Raw genomic sequence first — 19,400 nt, 5'->3', positions numbered from 1 at the left:
CCATGACATGGGCTCTACACACCGGGAATCAATTCACGAACGCCACAGCTCGCGGTCATAAAACCAAGCGGTAGTCGACGAAGTGGGAACCTATCCTCTAATGCAAACGTACTACGGAGACATACTTGAGCCCCTCAGGGACATCAGGAAGCGCTTTCCTACCTGCCATGCAAAACTTAGAAGGATCACTTAAGCTCCGCCCTAAGGGTATAACGCGGTAGCGCAATCGGTTAATTACCATATATGCAAACGGTTGTTCTCTACTTTGCATCCAAAAATACCTGGGCATTCAATACCTGGGCAATCAAGAGCTTGCGATTTTTCACTCACAACACCGAAAACACGAACATCGGCACTGGATTTTCGGGTGAACGGGGCCTTTACCGCTATCGCGTTAAGAGCTGGTGATGCTGACGCTAAACTGCTATAGAGACAAAGAGCTGTTTACCCCAGGCCCTCGCCGGAAATATCGCTCCCGCCTCCAACCATAGGGCTTTCAGATCACGAAAGCTCGCGTGGCTTCCAAAGCACCTACCCTCCGTTTCCGTGGACACCACGCTAAGGGATTCTGAATCAATAGCGCAGAATTCAACACGGGCAATGTTCGTTGAGTATTAAGGGTTGAGGGCTCCTCACAGTGGCGAATCGCCAAAGCCTTTGGCGACGAACCTTTCTGCGCTGCGTCCCGTGTTAGGGCTATGCCGCTCAAAGAAGGACGAGATAGTTCGATCACTACAGGTTCAGCAGCCCCGAGGAGCTCGACTATCGCTGAACAATGAATTGGTGAAGCAGCCGCCTCAAATGCTACTTGATGTCCTGTCGACGTCTTCTCAACGTCCTTCCCTCAAGTAGAAGAGCCTCTCAAGGAAAGTGATTCGATCGTCCTAGTATTGACCAAGATCCCGTCACTGAAATTTTTGTTAAAAATCGTAAAAATATGAGACAAAAGATGATGGCTAGATAATAAGCCAAAAAAACTCAGTCAAATAACACTGAGAATAATAAGCAAAATGTATTCTCCGTAGCGATGTTCTAAAAACCGGCTCGTCTCATATCCGTTTCGACAGCACAGAGAATTTTCCACATCAGACAGGAAGTATCAGAGACCAATAATAGCTCATCAAAACTTGTTTTCCTTAAGATCACCTTGCGTTCGCTCTAAAAGTGGTTCGATGAGAAGATTTTAACAGATTTTAGAGTTTCGTCAAAATGCCGAAAACGCCGGTCACACGGCTATTTACAGATGTGCGCACATTGCAATACAGTAAGGTTTAGCTGCTTTGCGTGACCATTTTTTGACGCAGTCCGGGCCTACGGCATACTGAAGTGCGCAAGCACCTGGCTCAAAAAGAAGGATCCATGACAAACAAACACTTTATTGTAAAGCGAAAGAAAAAAAGCACTGCACACAAAAACTAGGCCTCTGCCTGGGTCTACTCGAATTCCCCCTCGTCCTCAGCAGTCGCCTCCTGGTACTGTTGGTATTCTGACACCAGTTCGTTCAAGTCGGACTCTGCCTCGGTGAACTCCAACTCGTCCATGCCCTCTCCGGTGTACCAGTGCAGAAAGGCCTTGCGGCGGAACATAGCTGCAAAAAAAATAATATATCAAGCAGGCGGGGTCACACTCCTAGAACTGTCCCCGAAAATGCGCTGTTCCAGAAAATCGACAGCAATGGGTAGCTACAATGAAAGCATGTGCTTTTAAGAAGCACTTTCAAATCAAACACGATGGTCACCTGTAAACTGCTCGGAGATCCGCTTGAAAAGCTCTTGAATGGCTGTGCTGTTCGCAATGAAAGTAGCAGACATCTTCAGACCTCGAGGCGGTATGTCACAGACAGCTGTCTTTACGTTGTTCGGGATCCATTCAACGAAGTAACTCGATTCCTTGTTCTGGATGTTGAGCATCTGGTCATCAACTTCCCGCATGCTCATTCGGCCTCTGAAGACTGCAGCAACTGTCAGGTAACGACCGTGGCGGGGGTCGCAAGCAGCCATCATGTTTTTGGCATCGAACATCTGTTGCGTCAGCTCCGGCACAGTCAGAGCCCGGTACTCCTGGCAGCCGCGGGACGTGAGTGGAGCAAAGCCAGTCAAGAAGAAGTGGAGGCGAGGGAAGGGCACCATGTTAACGGCCAGCTTGCGAAGATCAGCATTCAGCTGCCCAGGAAATCTGTGAGGAATGGGACGGTGCTTGATTAGAAGCCAGCTTAATTCACAAGGGGAGAGAGAATTTACAGAGGTATGTTGGGCGCTCTTGTTTTGGAGCAGTCAGAACAAGATTGTGGTAAGATTATGGAGCAGCTGCAATGGTCAGTGGAGGCATCTTGTAGAATGTCGCGATTGTTGCCGCTGTTCATTCAAAGCTTTTGAATATCGGGTCATCAAATTTGAAATTCAGTTCTCTTCACGCCAGTGCAGACAACGAAGCCCAATGAAAGAACGAACTCATGGAAATTTCAGACGTTACATAGTTTACACTTTGCCAGTCTGTTCTAGAGAACATTAAAACTGCATGCCTGTTATTTGCCTCAAATTACAACGGCGGAGAAACAAAGCAGCTCCAGTAAGATAACATGATTTCTTCTGTTGCTGGTTTCGATTCATTGGCAAAATCACAAAAAATAAAAATGGATTCTTCACGTGGTCACTGCTTCGTATCCAGCTTCAAAGGTTATACAAATTACTACATTAGGAAAACATCGATGGCCATTAACTTCACCGGTCTGCCGGTTGTCGTGGCACTTTAAAATTGTGATCGTTCTCCAGGCCCTAAAACACCATCCCGCAACAATGACAACCAGTATTCATTCCATACTGACTACTCAGCAGGCTAATCTGGTACTCTGCTCCCAACTTCCTCAGGAAGTGCCATTATTTATCGAAGAAAAACTTCCATACCAAAACGTCGGAATTTGTATTCCCTTTTCCCGAAGATAAAACGGGGATAACTGATTTCACTGTGCGTGAGGCTTTATATGGAGGTCCTGTACGCTAGGATTAAGGAGCTGAACGAGATAAATGTGCACTTTGTAAAGGAGAAACAGTTCAAAAAGCATTCTCCAGTGACACACAGCTAAATTATTTTGAAGAGATTTGAGATGTTTGCTTTTTGAACAGAGTAGTTTTTCATCATTTACAGCGCGAGGCCTTAATTTACCTTTTCGCCTCATCAGTTTTCTGAGGTACAGTGGTTAAACAAGGCCATATTATTTTCAATGTGTACAATCGCATGCCGTAGATTAGGCGCCGCTCCATTATTTCCGACGACAGCCGCCTTCTCGTTATTGCTGCCGCTGCCGAATTCACTTTCCTTGAAGTGATTTTCAAAGCTTCCTTGAGCAGCTGCTTTGCTGGCTATAGCAGGTGCGGTGTTTGTTAGGTTTTTTGCGGACGGTGAGGGTGCTTTTATTTGCTTTCTTGCTCGTCATTGTATTTTCTGAAAATATTGCCACCACATGCACTTTATACATGGAGGTTAGCTGTAGTGTATTACTCTAAATATTTTGTAAAAGACCTTGGCGACCGCAGTCTTTGCAGTGCTTGTTCCATAATGAACCGATCACTGCCGTCGGAACTAGCAATTCGGCGGATGGTGTCGACCTCTTTGGGCTCTTTATGATCATGCATGAGGCGCTTAAGTGGCCCCTTGAACGAAGCTGCGAAATACTTACCTCAGGCATGTGGTCACACCCGACATAGTTGCAGAAACCAAGTGGTTAAGGTCTCCGTAGGTGGGAGTCGTGAGCTTCAGCGTCCGGAAGCAGATGTCGTAGAGTGCTTCGTTGTCGATGCAAAAGGTCTCGTCGGTGTTCTCCACAAGCTGATGCACTGACAAAGTAGCATTGTAGGGCTCGACGACAGTGTCCGAAACCTAGAGGTAGCCGCAGGAAGAGAATGAGAACTTTGTGCTTAACGACTAATCAAAATTCAAGGAAGACGCCTTATAAAGCAAGGCCGAAATGTCATGTTTGATTCGTTTCAAAGATGCTGAAATTGGGTCCTGCAGATAATGTCACACACCTTTGGAGAGGGCACTACACTGTAGGTGTTCATGATGCGATCGGGGTACTCTTCACGGATCTTCGAGATGAGCAGTGTGCCCATGCCAGATCCAGTACCACCGCCCAGGGAGTGGGTCAGCTGGAATCCCTGCATGCAGTCGCAGGATTCCGCCTCCTTGCGCACAACGTCGAGCACAGAGTCCACCAGTTCAGCACCCTCGGTGTAGTGGCCCTTGGCCCAGTTGTTGCCAGCACCACCCTGACCTGAAGGGGCAGGTTGTGAAAGGCGTATACTTGCACAAACTGTATCCTGAAGAAAATCAGTACTGGAATATGCAATAAAGGAAAGCCACTATCCAAACACACTTCACACAGCAGCCAGAAAGGCAACAAAAATTGACTTAAGTGGCCTGATGGCCCTAGCCAATAGGGGGATTAACACCGCATTTCATAGGTAAAGTTAAGTTTGGATAATATTAGGATGCTGTTACGTGTGAATTAATTTAATTAGTTTTCAGGCATGTAAAGACTATAACAAGTGATGGCTATGTATTACTCGGCCTTCAGAACTCAATCTCGGCACTAAGTCACTCTGGTTAAAGAGCTATGTGGCAGACAAGACGAGGACAGAAGGAGGCTCTCTGCAGGACCCATCTTTTATCGCTGTCCTAATTTTTTTTTTGCACTCTGCCAGATTTCTCCCGCTGAGGACTACATCCAGTCATTAATTAATATGTCACATACCCGTTTTGCTGGAGTGATGTGGGGCGTTGTGTTCTGCGGTGTACCAACTGCGGATAGAATCTTAATTTGGAAAAAGCACATATATTGCCACTCTCGTACTTACGCCCGTTTCGCTGCACATTAAAGTCGTGTTGAACCTTCAAGCTTACGCGTGAGTCTTGGGGACCCTTCTAACGGAACTTATAAAAATGACTTCATATTCAACTCAAAGGCACTTGATTTCGTGGCTGCATGAAATTGACTGGCACGTGGACTGGATTGAACTCAACAAGGGTACGCAGTGCGTACAGAGATATGGGCACAAATTTTAGCCAGTTCTGCGCATTAAGGTTTAGTCTATATCGTGCGCTCTTGTGAGTGTGCTGATTTAGTGTGCTTTAAGATGAAATGGTGCAAAATTAAATATGTTGCTCAGGAAATGACGAGCAACTTCTTACCGAACACGAAGTTGTCCGGCCGGAATAGTTGTCCGAAGGGTCCCGAGCGGACGGCCTCCATGGTTCCCGGCTCCAGGTCAACCAGGATGGCCCGAGGCACGTATTTATCTCCTCAAACAAAAAATAAATGTCACTTAGGTGCAACAAAAGTACGTTTCTGTGGTTACAAGCCATGCGTGCATCACAAAGAAATAAGCAAAAGAAGCAAAGAAAAGAGATCCTGCTAACAATAAAGATGTGACAGCTGATAAAAGCAGCACAATAATAGCCCTAGACCCCCTCCCCTCCCCCCCCCCCGTCCAATCCTTAAACAGCAGCTTCAACAATATTTATTAAATTTGGTTGGAGTAGCAAAACCACTTACAATGTGATTAGGATAATTTAAATGCATTAAAATATAGTTACTGCAATTAACGTTGCTTTAAGCCATTCTGTTCTCTATTACTAAACGTTTAATGCGGTACATAGTATTATAATTGGTAAGGCGCTACTGGGTTATCAGAGGGGCAGTAATGCAGGCGTACGTACTACTTTGGTCCACTTGGGGCTGTTTCACGTGCAATAACATCACCGAGCACATGTCTTAACATTTAGCCTACATCGAAATGCGGCCGCTGCCTCAAGATGCGATCCCACGATGACGCTAAAGCCGAACGCCATAGCCACTGAAGCACAACAACGTTACTGTTGGCAAACATGGCATTAAAACTTTTATCCCACCCACGACAACACGGGGAAACTTTGTCGAGGTGAGACTAACGGTATGTCATCGTCAAACCTGACCAGGTTATGATTCATGACTCCGTCAGCGGAATTGTGAACAATCCTGATTTGTGAGAAAAAATCGTTTTTGATGAAGAACGTTCGAAGTGAACCTAGATGTGCTGAAAAAATGTGGCCTGAACAACTGCACTGGCATAACATGCCGCAAGCAGAAGAGGCCATGACGCGTTCAGTGCGACTAATCAAAATCATCCGCGATCGGTTTTACGGTGTAAAACTCGCCAGGGCGTGCCGCTCAAGATGCTCCGCTGAGAGGCCAGGGGTCAGTTTAACAGCGTTAAAGAGCAAAGCGCGCTCTACGGTACGAGAAAGTTCCAAAGTGAAATTATCAACCGAAATACAGGAAGGCGTGTACCGGGGGCCTCGTTGTAGTAGACATTGATGCGCTCCAACTGGAGGTCGGAATCACCATAGTAGGCTCCGCTTGGATCGATGCCGTGCTCATCGGAAATGACCTCCCAAAACTGCAAACGTGTAAAGACATCGGTACTCATCATGGTGTCACAGTGAGCAGCGACCACTATCAAAGCACATTTAGAGACATGAATTCGCTTCTAACACGAAATAACTCCAAAGACCTTAAACATCATAGCTGAAACCGGTTCAGGTGGCATTCTGGGGCTCATAATCATCAGCGTTCCTGATGGCGAAAAACTGGCAGAGCCTAAAGCACTTCAGTCCATTGAATAGCGTCAGGCGCAAAACCTAGACGATACGGGAAAAAATCCCATTAAAGTATCCCCGGCCTCCGCGTGATCCCTTTTGAGGCAGTCAGTGGGCCTAAGACTGCTACATGTCTCCTCTCCGCCAAGAACGACGGTAAAGGCTCAGGTAGGTGACATAAACCAACAAGACACTCAAATAGGGAGCGGCAAGTAAAATGTCAACTCGAAAACAAAGGTCAAGATCCAGAGATTACACTTGCGCCGGGGCGCAAAGTGCTACGCACAGAAGGCACGACTAAGTACAAAAGCAGTGCGGCTACTACCAGCCATGAGTTTTTTACAAGTTAAGTACTTAAACCCGTAGCCTGAAACTACATCCTAGAGCACGGTGTTAAGGCCGCAACGCAATCGCTAGCGTAAAACGCTTCGGAACAGGCACTGAGGTCGTAAGAAAGTCGCGACAGCTCCGGCCACGAAATATCCCGAGGCGAAAGAGGCGGCTTACCTTCGCCCCAATCTGGTTTCCGCATTGGCCTGTCTGGATGTGGACAATCTCGCGCATGATGGATGCCACTCCGCGACTCAGTTGCCAAGGTGCCGACTGCCAGCCTGGGTCAGGGGTCCACGTATCTGTAGCCTTGCGCCGCAACGTCGCTAACTTCTTCTTCAACTGTTTTCCTATGCTTACACGTGGCAACTTGATAGCACCTAAGAAAGCGCTACAGGCTGTTTCTCCCAAGGTAAATGTGCCTTTGAGTCCGTATGTAACACTTTCAGTTCACGTAATAGATGCCGTGTAGAGCATATGCGCAGTACAATACGAACTTTTTCTCGTTGCGGATATCATCCGGCCAGACGGGGTGCTCACACCTGGCTGCAGGGGCGAACGCGCTGGCACGCGTCATGGCCAGCTTTTACTTTCTTTTCTCAGTGCTCGAGAGGTAGAAAAGAAGAGAAAGAGGCTGGCCTGAAAAATAAATATCTGGCCTGCTAGTCTGCACTGCGGAACGGGAAGAGGAGAAAAAAGAGGGTCATGACGGGACATGATGATGATGGGAGGAGGCAGATGGAAAAATACAAGGGAGAGAAGAAACTTTATTAGGATCGTATGGCGGGACTTCCCTTAAGCTCGGTGGGTAGTTTGCTCATTTCAGGATTCGACTGGCCTTGGCCGCTTGGCGAACTTGTTGGATGAGAAACTGCAGACATAAATTCGATCGCGCAGTCAGAATCCTAAAATGTGCATGCGTAGTCTTGGCACATGCCTTTATTTAAATCTCTTTTTGCTGTCAGAAGAGGCCTGAAACTTAATTTGCCCCATCGTCATCAGGTTGTTACGCAGTGCAGCTTAGTCTAAGCAACATCGCAAACGACATGGTGTGACATATAGTATATGTTGGTTTCCACAAAACTTTCGACCTGTACGAGCGCGCGTCACACCCTGCGCGGGTGCCGCTCTCGGGTGGAAACAAATTGGTTTAGAGGAAATGAAAGGCGAAGTAACTGTCTCGCTTCCCGGTGGAGAAAGTTGGGAGTGAAAGAAGAGAGCGGTGCCGTAGTGGAGGTATCCGGAATAATTTCGACCACCTGGGGATCTTTAAAGGGACCATAAAGTGATATATACTGAGGTTCGGAAAAGCGCACGAGTTATCGGTATTTCGTCACCGCACCGCAAAAAATTTTAAGCTATAGCTGAAGAAACACCGAGGATATATATATCGACGATTAAAAATGCTGCTTCCCAACTCATACACGACGACGTGCTAGAAATAAAAAAAGGCATCGGGACAGCACCCATCCCGTCACTTCGGCTCGCCCAATGAGAATGCTCGCTAAGATTGCCCACTTGACGTCAGCGAGGCAGGGGCGCGTTAAGAACGCGCATTGAAGTGTCGCCACAATCGGTCGAGAGCAGCGATTTTTAGAAATTATTTGTTATAAACCTTTTCAGGAAGAGCTCGCAGGGCGCCGCCATACTTGGCACTGGTCTGTGCTCGTAGTACAGGAAAGGGTGGAGGATTATAATATAATTGTTATTTTGGGGAGAAAGGAAATGGCGCAGCATCTGTCTCATATATCGTTGGACTCCTGAACCGCGCCGTAAGGGAAGAGATAAAGGAGGGTTGAGGATTCAAATCGGTGTTCCCGAAGGTCATGAAATGGTCTATAACGCAAAGATTTTAAATTTGGCTCGGATACTCACAAACACCACCCGTACACATTTGTTGAATATGGCCATCGAAATCATTTCAGGCTCCATTTAACGTGCACTAACATCGCGCAGCACACGGGCGCCTTTTGCGTTTCGCCTCCATCGAAACGCGGCCGTGTTCGTACCGAGTGGGAGCGGCATGGGGATCGGGGAGATAGCACCTGGCGGGCGCTTGTGGAGGTGGCTAGCGCTCTCCCTGGCCGCTGCTGGAGCTCAGGTAGCGTGGTCGGGCCGGAGAAGGGACGAGTAAGATCGGAGACGTGGTTAAGAAGGGGAAAGCAAGGAAAACTCTTTTCAGACTATTCACATAATGTACAGGTAAGAGCAACTGAGAACGCCTCTCAGTTAGAGGGAGCTTCTTAGCAGACCGGAGTCTCCTAGGAAGCGAGAGTCTCGGTATCAAACCAGTAGGCCGTACCCTCCGTATTCCCCAGATCCCTGACTGGGGAATACATTTCGGAGACGGATGTCCAAGCAAACGAGCTGACGTAGACACTGGTGGTACCGCCCACGGCAGAGGGCGCTGCTGATGCTCTCGCCGTTCGTCGAAGAATAAAGGGGAAAAGACATTCCCCGAACACGGTCACGTCGGAACGCCAAGCCGTTCCCAGGCAGCGGGATGAATGGCATTGCACTACTCCCCCCCCCCCCTCCCCTGTTGTCCGAAACGCGGGAACCATGTCGAAGGTCGAAGTCGCAGCCGTCCGTCAATTATCATCCCCAGCGTGGCGGTGAAAGCAACGCTCCGTCCGGCGACCCGATGGCATACTCGGCCACGTGGCGCCGCCAGTGTCGACGCTGCTTCCGCGAACGCCAGTCCAGGCAACAGCGTTTCTTCAGAAGACTCATTCGCCTTCATATTGGTTTTCTATAAATTCTGGTCGAGAGAGTTCGCGTCATATACATTTGGGCTGGAAGGCATGCCGGGCATAGCACCGCGCTCTTTCGTTTCACCTTTGCGTGGCCTTAAAATTCTTGCGCTGCAGCGCCGACGAGAATGTCGTTTTCGAAAACCTAAAAATTGATATGGGCATTGCTTACGGTGGGCTACAAAGCTGTCAATAAAAAAGGAGTCTAACTGCAATAGTTTAGAAGATAACTATTTCATATTAGTCAACCAACCTTCTGGTAGTAGTAAGACATTTATTCAGCGAAAATTTACAGGCCGGGCATTATCGACCGCTTGGGCGACCAGTAGATGCTGTTCTTCCTCTTCAGCGCGAAGCCAGTCGAATAACGTGGAATCAGGTGCAAGACCCTCGAACTACTTTGAAAATTTGGGGGACGCTTAGGCTTAATTCGCTTTAAAGAGCAGAGCGCGATAGCGTTGTCAGGTCCCGTTTGCATCGCCTACTCAGCACTCACACAATGACCTAATTCCTGATTAGCGTACTCATAGCTACTCATGTACGAATCAGTGCATGTCTCTAAGACACTTCACTAAGCCAAAGACAACAACGCATTCACCTAGTCCACCGGCTTTTCTGCGACACGGGACCCTTAGCGCTGTCGCGTTAAAAGCGGGCGCAAGAGTCCCACTTTGAATTCGAGGTATACGCGTCCTGGACGCACAACGAATGGCCCAGATCCAACTCGGCACTGTCATTGTTTCCATTATCCGTCGACAACTGGGGCACTCCACAAGGCGCCATTCTATCCCCCCTCCTGATGTAGCCCTTTAGCCTCAGTGGCCAAACACCTCACCAACATGCCCGACCTCCACGCGGCACTACGCGCCGACGACATCACCTTATGGACGACCGAGGCGCAAGGTACTTCAGTTAGCAATTGATATTATCACCTCGAACGTGACCAACATGAACCCTCTCCGCACTCACATCAGAACTGCTCATGATCAGACCACTTTCTTGGGACCCATGCACACACCTTCGAATGTCCTCCGAATGTACGACGACCACATACCCTTGGTCAATAGACTCAAGGCCCTTGCAGGGACTCCGGACCTTTCTTTTGAGAAGAAGGGGGGGGGGGGCAAGATTTCGAGCTTATTTTGTTATTTATTTATTTAATGCTAATTTACATAATAAATTTCACTTATTATTATCTTTTTTTATTTTTCAATGTTCGAAGGTTGATCTGAACTGTCAGGTTGGGGTGGGGACACACTAAGAGTCAGGAAGAGAACGAAAAGGCTTCCAAAAGAAACTGTTTAAGGGGCTGACTCGCGCCCACTAAGATCTGAATGGCACGGTGGCGGCGTTAGCCACAAGTGTGTTCAGCAGTCATTGAAGTGAATGCCTGCAGTTCTTGGCCGCGCTCAATTTAAAGCTGGCAACGAACCTTCGAGATAACGAGCCAAAAGCAAATACAACAATCTGGAAAAATGTGGAAGCATTTACACGAGGCCACGATCGATGGAGATAAGTCTGGTCGCATCTAGCATTACAAAAAAATAATAATAAATTCGCCTGCCGGAGGTTTTGACTGCAAATGAACAAACGGCGCAAAGATTCACGGCAATATAAAACGAACTGAAATGGGCAGCTTTATAGATGTGTGCACGAGGAGTGATCAGTTGGTTCAAAAGTTTGTGCATAGTTTGTTTAAATTCTGGTAATCATGATCATGTACACGGGTCAGACAGTCTGCTTCTGTTGGGACATGACTGGTTTAGGTTACTCATATACGAAATGCTTTACAACTGGCTACAAAGCCAAGTAGCTCAGCCTCACTGTGGTTTGCATTAAAAGAGTCCTACAACTGAAGTGTTTCGATTGTCAGAAATCTGACCCAAGTGCAGGCAATTGGAGACTGGGGGGGCGGGGGGGAGCGCTGCTACCTCTGGAAAAATGTTGGGGGGGGGGGGGGGGGGGCGACCGCCCCCCTTGCCCCCCTGTTCCGGGGTCCCTGGGCCCTTGGTCTCTATACACATGACATTTTGGACGCAAGCTTCACTCTACACGACTAGACAAGCAACCCAAACAAATCGCGGACTTTATCCGCAGAGTGGCCACCCGCAAATACAGCCTGTCGAAGAGGAAAACCGTTAAGACGACAGACGCCCTCATCACCAGCGGCTTGACTTATCACCTTCCCTATCACTTGCTCACCAAAATGCAACAAGACAAAGCTGATGTTTTTATTTGAAAGGCGACCACCTCAGCACTCCGCTAACCACAATCGGGTTGTACAAATCGCTTACTCGCCACAGGTACCTGCAATGCTATCTCGGTACTCGAAGTCCAACGAAGCGACCATATACGTCGACTAACCCGCACAGAAACCGGCCAACACCTTCTGCAGCATCTCCATCTGCCCTCCCACCATCTGCTCACCTGCCACCAACTACCAAATTCTCCTATGCACCTGACATCCAGGGCCAACTGCGCATCAGACCTCTACCCAGAAACATGAACCTCGAGCTGCACAGGGCAGACGCGCAGTCCCGGGCTGAATATTGCATCAAACAAAACAGAGGCAGATCCGACATATCCTCTACGTGGACGCGGCTTAACACAACCTGGCTACCAGTCGCACCGATGTCGCCGCCTACGAGGATGGCACCATCGGGACAGCAGCCACCCTCCACGCCAGCAACCCTACGGAGGCTTAGTGCGCGGCCATCGCCTTGGCGCTCATACACGCTACACAAGATCCCAACATCACGGAAATCTGCACCGACTCCCAAGCTGCGTACCGTCACTATCAGCAAAGCATTATCACACCACCCGCCGGACGCATTCTCTCATTAGGAGATGCGCTTACCGAAGAGATAACCCTCACTTGGGTTTCTGGGTATACCTCGATCCCCGGTAATCGGCGCATTCGTGCGCTGGCCCGAGAACTATATCTCTCCGTGCTCCGGAAGATCAGCCACCCAAACCCACGCAGGAAACCACGCGCGCGCTAATCACGTACCACCAAATCACCACTCATTACAAAAGCACCCGCTTCACCCTCCCATTACCTTACTGTGCACTAGATTCAAAATAGAGTATGGTCTGGCGGCAACTGCCGACAAATTGCTGCATCTGACCCTACATCCTTTATCTCTATTACCCTACCTGGACTCTCCCACTCAGCTCAACATGTGGGGCGGCCAAGGCCACTCTTATGCACTACCTGTGGGAATGCCCCCAACCCATGGTAGTACCCCCATGCCCAAACTCATCCCCCTCCTCATGGGAGGCCGCTCTGCGACTCGCTCAGCCAGCTGGCCAAACATGGTAGACAGAGCTCTCCGTGAAGCACACGTCCGTGAATTCTTGGACAAGTAGGAGCCTTCCCCTGAGGTCCTTCTTTTTTTTTGCTTCCAAATAAAATCGTTACCAACACCACCTGAACGCACATGACAGCCGGTGCGGGCCTTTGATTTCTATTTTGCCGGCAGCCGTGAGAACGTCCGGCTGAAATTCTCTCGGAACTCGCCTGAGTCGCCTCCGATTGGCTGCTTCGGGCTACGTGAGAGTAGTTTTTTGTCATGGTCCTGCTTCTCCGGGCAGTGTTCACTAGTAGTAATTAACTTTATTTTAGAGTGTCATGTAGTTAGTCTTCCCGGTCACAGCCCCTCGACCCACGCCTGGGCTGGGAACCACTTCGGAGCTTTTCACATGTGAAAGTGATCAGTAGCTGGGCCTCCCGGTTGGAGTCTCTAGTTTTGCGGACGATTTCGCAGCTTCTGAACTGAACTGTCGTTCCGCTTTCGCCTGTGCCGAGCCTCGAGCTGCGCGTATTGAGTGAACTCCGAGGTTCTTCGTAGCAGAGAAAAGTGACGAAAATGGTAGAGGAGTTATTCTCATCTGCAGCTCATTATTTGCAAGTGACGAGTCAGCGTGGCAAAAACTAGGGGCTCAGTGGGCGGGCTGAGCTACTCATCACTTTAATATGACAGATTGTTATTGCTACTAAACAGTGTCGGGGAAATCAAGAACCATGGAAGAAAGAAAATGGCAAATTAAGCCATTCCGAGGTGATTTTCGGAATAATTTCACCCCTGTTACCGTATTCTAGAAGGCTTCGGAGGAAAACCTTCAAGGACATTGTATAGACGCGAGCAAAAAAGATTAGCACCAGTGACGTGCCACCGGAGCGGCAGATAGCAACGCTCGGCGCTGCGGTTACGAACACGCCGGTAACAAATGTGCCAGGAGTGTTCGCAAAGGACAGGGCCGCGCTAGCCGCGCAGTGCGATTTTCGCCGCTCCGGTGACGTCATTCACCTTACCTTCTTTTACTCCCAACTGTACCCCTTTGATTCTCTCAGCACTGCGTTTTTTATTTTGTAGCGATAGCTACATTACGATAGCATTTCGACCCTTCAGCGTGGCGGCGCCGCCACGCTGTCACGCGGTTGGTCACGTGGTGCGGAGCAGCAGCCGGCGGCGCGGCGCCGTGGCTGACCACGTGGTTGGTCACGTGACCAAGTTCCACTCAGCCAGCTGTAGCTATCGCGTCACTCCAGGTTTAACCAGAGCTAAACCACCGCCATTTTTTTGTAGTCCGCTGTAAGGTTTTTCGTGAATCACGCTCACCCTGTGTATGTCGCAGCTCGTGACAGCTGTACTCGTAGTGTCGAGAAAATATTTATTTTATGCATTTCTGTACTGCCGGTATTGCTTTCAGCCCAGTTAAGATTAACGCAGAATTGGCCAGTAAGAACAGAACAGGATAAGCGTATAGCCCTTAATTTTTCGAAATTCTTCAAGGGTAGACTGAGGCAGCTGATTTTGTAGGGTCGACCATTAACGTTGGGCTCCTTCACAACCCACCTAGGTAGTGACTGAACATCAATTCGCAGCAGAATCATAGCTATTGTTATAATGCTGATATGGCAAGCAACTGTGAATAGTAGATACTTTTTGTTCCAACGGGGTCAGGTTGGAGTGGAAGTTCACTAAAATAGATCGCTTGTTTCCTGTGCCCTTGCGTAGTGCTGAGATGCCTCGGTGTCTCTTGTAGTGGACCAGGCACGTAGCCAGAAATTTTTTTCGGGAGGGGCTTAAGACGACTTATTGTGCCCCGGAAGCGGGGGGAGGGGGGGGGGCATGCTTAAAGAGAGACTTAAAGAAAATGGCAGTGGCTTGGCTCAGCTATGCTAGGATATACGTAGCGAGATCTGCAGTTCCCCCTGGTCTAATCGCGCGGTCAGTTATACGACGAGCCTTTGCACCCTCCTCTTCAGTTTTTGCTGATGATGATGTTGTTGCCATCGCTTCATCTTGATTTTCTTGCGAAGGAGCCATGCGAGCTGCTATGCGCCGCTTGTTACACTCCGCCTCTTGGCGTCTCCGCTTGGCAAGACGTTCTTCTCTTTGCTCAGGCGTCTCCGCCGCTCTTTTAGCCTTCTGATGTTCATTCTTTCTCTGCAGAGCAGCCGAGTGCCAGGCGACGACTTCTGGGTCCGAAGAATTGATCTTCTCCTGACGAAGCGGCTGGAGTCTGCTTTTCGTCACCCATACGAAGCGATTGTGTTACACCGAGTCGTATCGCCTCAGCTTTTATACACACAGCCGCACGTACGCAGTTTATCCACACGACCCCACACGCGGCCGCGGCGGCGGAGGCCGAGCTCTGACGTTATGCGCCGCGCACCTGCTGCCCTTCTCCGGTTGCCGCGCATGCGCATTCACGCGTGGCGCCGGCGGGCGTAGTCGGGCCGGCGCGACGGCGCCGGCAAACTCTGACGTCATGCGCCGCGCACCCGCTGCTCCTCTCTGGTTTCGCGCACGCGCACTATCGGCCTCCCAGACTCACGGCGAAATGCTCGACTGGGTAGCGTAGTGTAGCTCTGGCTACAAATTAAAGAACAGCCCCCGCCCCCCTTGGATACGCGCCTGTAGTGGACCCGACACACCCTAATGGGCATGGTGCAGGAATAGTCAGTATCGAAGATGCTTGTATCTTCGATACTATTTTAAGAGCTTGAGCTCTTATTCATCACGTTTCTCGATTTATTGGGGTCTGCTACCACCTCCCTTCGGCGTGAAATTTTCAAAGTCCGAATAATTCAATGTGGTGGTCCTCATAGTAAATCGATATAGCAACCCAATTTGTAATTGACTAGTGAGGTCACTGATTTTGTGACGTCGTAATTAACCAGTCACGTGATTATGTTTTATCGCTTATAACTCAGTAATTAAGGAGATCATCATAAAACGGATTAGATGTTTGGAATCCTCTAGATGAGTGGGACATGTTAGACTTCAACATTAGCTAACGAAGTTAATATTTAGTTATGGTTAAGCTTTAATTTAATTGCTTATAATTAATTACCGATGAAGTCATGATCTAACTAATGGCATATTCGTAACAGGCTCGATGGGTAGAACATGTTAGACACGAGGATCCATAGCGCACAAAAATCAAAGGACACAACACGACCGCTAAACTTCGACTAAACTATCTTTATTTGGCGCTGACAGCCTTTTAAAGTTCACATATGGTGTAGGTATAGACTACTAACAACGATTATCTTGTCAAGGTCATGATGTTTCAAGGAATGAGATCAAAAAGCACAATAAAAATCACCAATCAGTGACCAAGGTTCACACTATCGCCCGCTGCCTTAATTGAATCTAAGAAAGCTAAGTATATTCTTGATAATGACACCGAAGGATCACTGACACAATTATCTAATCCCTGTTTTTCGATTGCCGCAGCTTCAATTATTTCCCTCGTTTTTTTATCGCTATTTTTTCCTAACACTGAACACTCATCGAACTTAGGCGTGCACTTGTGACCACGGCAGTGACGAGCCAAATTACCTGGCCCCTCGTCTCTAACATTTCTGTGGTGCTCGATGAGTCGCTTATTCAGGCACCGGCCTGTCTGCCGGATTTACAACTTGCCACGTGAAAGCGGCAACCTCTATATAACGTTATTGGTGCAAGTTACAAAGGGGTTCTGATGCCGTACAGAGCAGGCCTTCCCATCCTGCTGTGGATCCTCATGTTGACTACCCACTAGCCCGAACCCTGACCCTTCTATGTTAGACACCAATATCGCCTAATTAGGTTAATATTTTGTTATAGTTAGGCTTAACATGGCGGCCGCGACGTCAGCACTCGGCAGCTGACAATTTCATACCATGGCGACCGGGCACCTACCGCCTTGAGGTAAGGAAAAATGGCACTCCAAAGAGTCGAAAAACTTTTTCGGCCCAAATAGATCACCCGCCGCGGTGGCTCAGTGGTTATGGTGCTCGGCTACTGATCCGGAGCTCCCGGGTGCACGGTGCATGTCAGTGCACGTTAAAGGTCCCCAAAAATAATAATAATATTAATAATAATAATTGGTTTGGGGGAAAAGGAAATGACGTTGTATCTGTCTTATATATCGTTGGACACCTGAACCGCGCCGCAAGGGATAAAGGAGGGAGTGAAAAAAGAAAGGAAGAAAGAGGTGCGTAGTGGAGGGCTCCGGAATAATTTCGACCACCTGGGGATCTTTAACGTGCACTGACATCGCACAGCACACGGGCGCCTTAGCGTTTTGCCTCCATCGAAACGCGGCCGCCGCGGTCGGGTTCGAACCCGGGAACTCCGGATCAGTAGCCGAGCGCCCTAACCACTGAGCCACCGCGGCGGGTTAAAGATCCCCAAGTGATCGAAATTATTCCGGAGCCCTCCACTACGGCATCTCCTTCTTCCTTTCTTTCACTCCCTCCTTTATCCCTTTCCTTACAGCCCGGTTCAGGTGCCCGCCGATATGTGAGACAGATACTGCGCCATATCATTTCCCCCAAAACCAATTTTCATTTTCAAATTGGTGAAAGGTGGTAATAAATCACATGGACGACAAATTGCGCTGCCAAACAGCTAAGGCTCGTTACTTCAACGTCTTCCAGACGGTGGAGGCATTTTTTCGATACATTTCGAGAATCAGTATTAGGTACCGCTTGCCAAAATGGAAAGGATAGGTATCAAAAATGCGTTTTTAGTGTATCGCGTATTAAAAAAAATCTGCAGCAGATTTTGAGTCTGCTGTGAGTGATACGGCGGTGAACGCTCAGGCGGTAGCACACTGAAAAAAGGGATGGAGTAGTATTTTTTTTATTAATCGAAGACTTGTGGCATATAAAAGGAGGCTGTCGATAAGCTAAATTAGGTCGTGGAAGCTGTTCTCTTCCAGAAACCTGAGCAGGTTCCTGCTTTTAGCGTTGACCGTTAGCCGCAAGGACACGTGTTCCTCCTTTGTAGCCATAAGTCCAACTTTCAGTGATAGTCGTCTTGAGTCCTGCGTTCCTGGGCACGTCCCCAAAAAGTGACGAAGGTACACCTCAGTGGCCGGCGTGGAACAATTGGGACATGTGCTGGGCACTGTATCTTCCTGAGAGGCCCATCGATGACGTCACCAACGGAGAAGGGCGGCCCCAGCCCTTATCCTTCTAAGGGATAGCTCCTCCAGTCTCGTTAAGTTATGAGGGAGGGGGTAAGCACACGGTGGAATTAGGGCACGTGTACTTCTCTTTATAGAGGACAAGATGGGCAGAGCGGAACGGAGATCAAAAAAATTGGCGGTCGTTTAGCTCTGGTTAAACCTGGAGTGACGCGATAGCTACAGCTGGCTGAGTTATAATAAACTGCACATCTCCAACCAAAGTTTTCAAGCTGGCTGAGTGGAACTTGGTCACGCGACCAACCACGTGATCAGCCACGGCGCCGCGCCGCCGGCAGCTGCTCCGCACCACGTGACCAACCACGTGACAGCGTGGCGGCGCAGCCACAGGGTGGCGGCGCCGCCACGCTGAAGGCTCGAAATGCTACCGTAATGTAGCTATCGCTACAAAAGGAGGCTACTGGGGGAGGCTTTCGTAATTGGGTATTGGTGTATAAGGGCGTCTGCATTCCTCTGCTCAACATTCTATCTTCCAACCAGTCAGAAGCGTCGAGTAGTCACATGACCTGTGAGCGAGTAGTGAGGGACGGTGCGTCACGGTGCAGGGTCACGTGACTAGGGCTGGTCACGTGGGTCGCGATGGGATGGGAGATAAAACGGAGACGACGCTGAGTCTCCGCGGTATCGGGGAGGCTGTGAAGCCCAGGTTGGCCCAGTTCAAGGGTCAGGGCCTGGATCTGAGGTCTGTCAGCATAGAAAAGGCATATCTTGTGGCGAATGAGGACAAATGCGCTGGTAACTTGATAGGCCTCATATAGGCCTCAACAATACCGATGACGACGCCTACTCCGGATGTGCCAGGAATTTATTTATTTACAATACCCCTAAGGGCCCTCGTGCGATGGTATTACATAGGGAAGGGGGGCATACAAGCATAAAAGTTCGGCACAGGCACTTGAAATAAACAAATAATGCATGTAATAACAAAGTATGAAATAAAGCTAGTAAAGTATACAAATAAAACAACAAGCAACGAAAAATAAAACTCTCAGTAATACTACAATGCACATAATACAACAAAATACAAAATCTGTTAGCCCATGGTTAACTTTAACGAATGCTGAAAGGATTGAAAGTTAACCTCAGTAGCTATGTGTGATGGCAGCTTGTTCCAGTGTATTATGGTGCGAGGAATGAATGATTTCGCGTAGAGCGATGAACGGGACGTTATGCGTTTTATTTTGTTATCGTGGTCAC

At 48.8% G+C, this 19,400-nt stretch overlaps 1 protein-coding gene across 1 annotated transcript; it reads right to left on the bottom strand.

Annotated features, from left to right (window-relative positions):
- Positions 1-1,408: 1,408 nt before the first annotated feature.
- LOC144134224 (tubulin beta-4 chain-like) lies at positions 1,409-7,266 on the bottom strand. Its single transcript, XM_077667184.1, has 7 exons — positions 7,141-7,266; positions 6,326-6,434; positions 5,188-5,298; positions 4,026-4,270; positions 3,677-3,876; positions 1,739-2,175; positions 1,409-1,588 (listed from the first exon to the last, which is right to left on the bottom strand). Exons 1-7 carry the CDS (start codon positions 7,195-7,197, stop codon positions 1,434-1,436), a joined length of 1,314 nt encoding a protein of 437 aa, XP_077523310.1. The 5' UTR covers positions 7,198-7,266; the 3' UTR covers positions 1,409-1,433.
- Positions 7,267-19,400: the final 12,134 nt, after the last annotated feature.

Source organism: Amblyomma americanum, chromosome 1 (genome assembly GCF_052857255.1).
Source record: "Amblyomma americanum isolate KBUSLIRL-KWMA chromosome 1, ASM5285725v1, whole genome shotgun sequence".
Taxonomy (NCBI): domain Eukaryota; kingdom Metazoa; phylum Arthropoda; class Arachnida; order Ixodida; family Ixodidae; genus Amblyomma; species Amblyomma americanum.
Note: the sequence above shows the minus strand (reverse complement) of the source record. Positions and strands in the feature narration are given on the sequence as shown.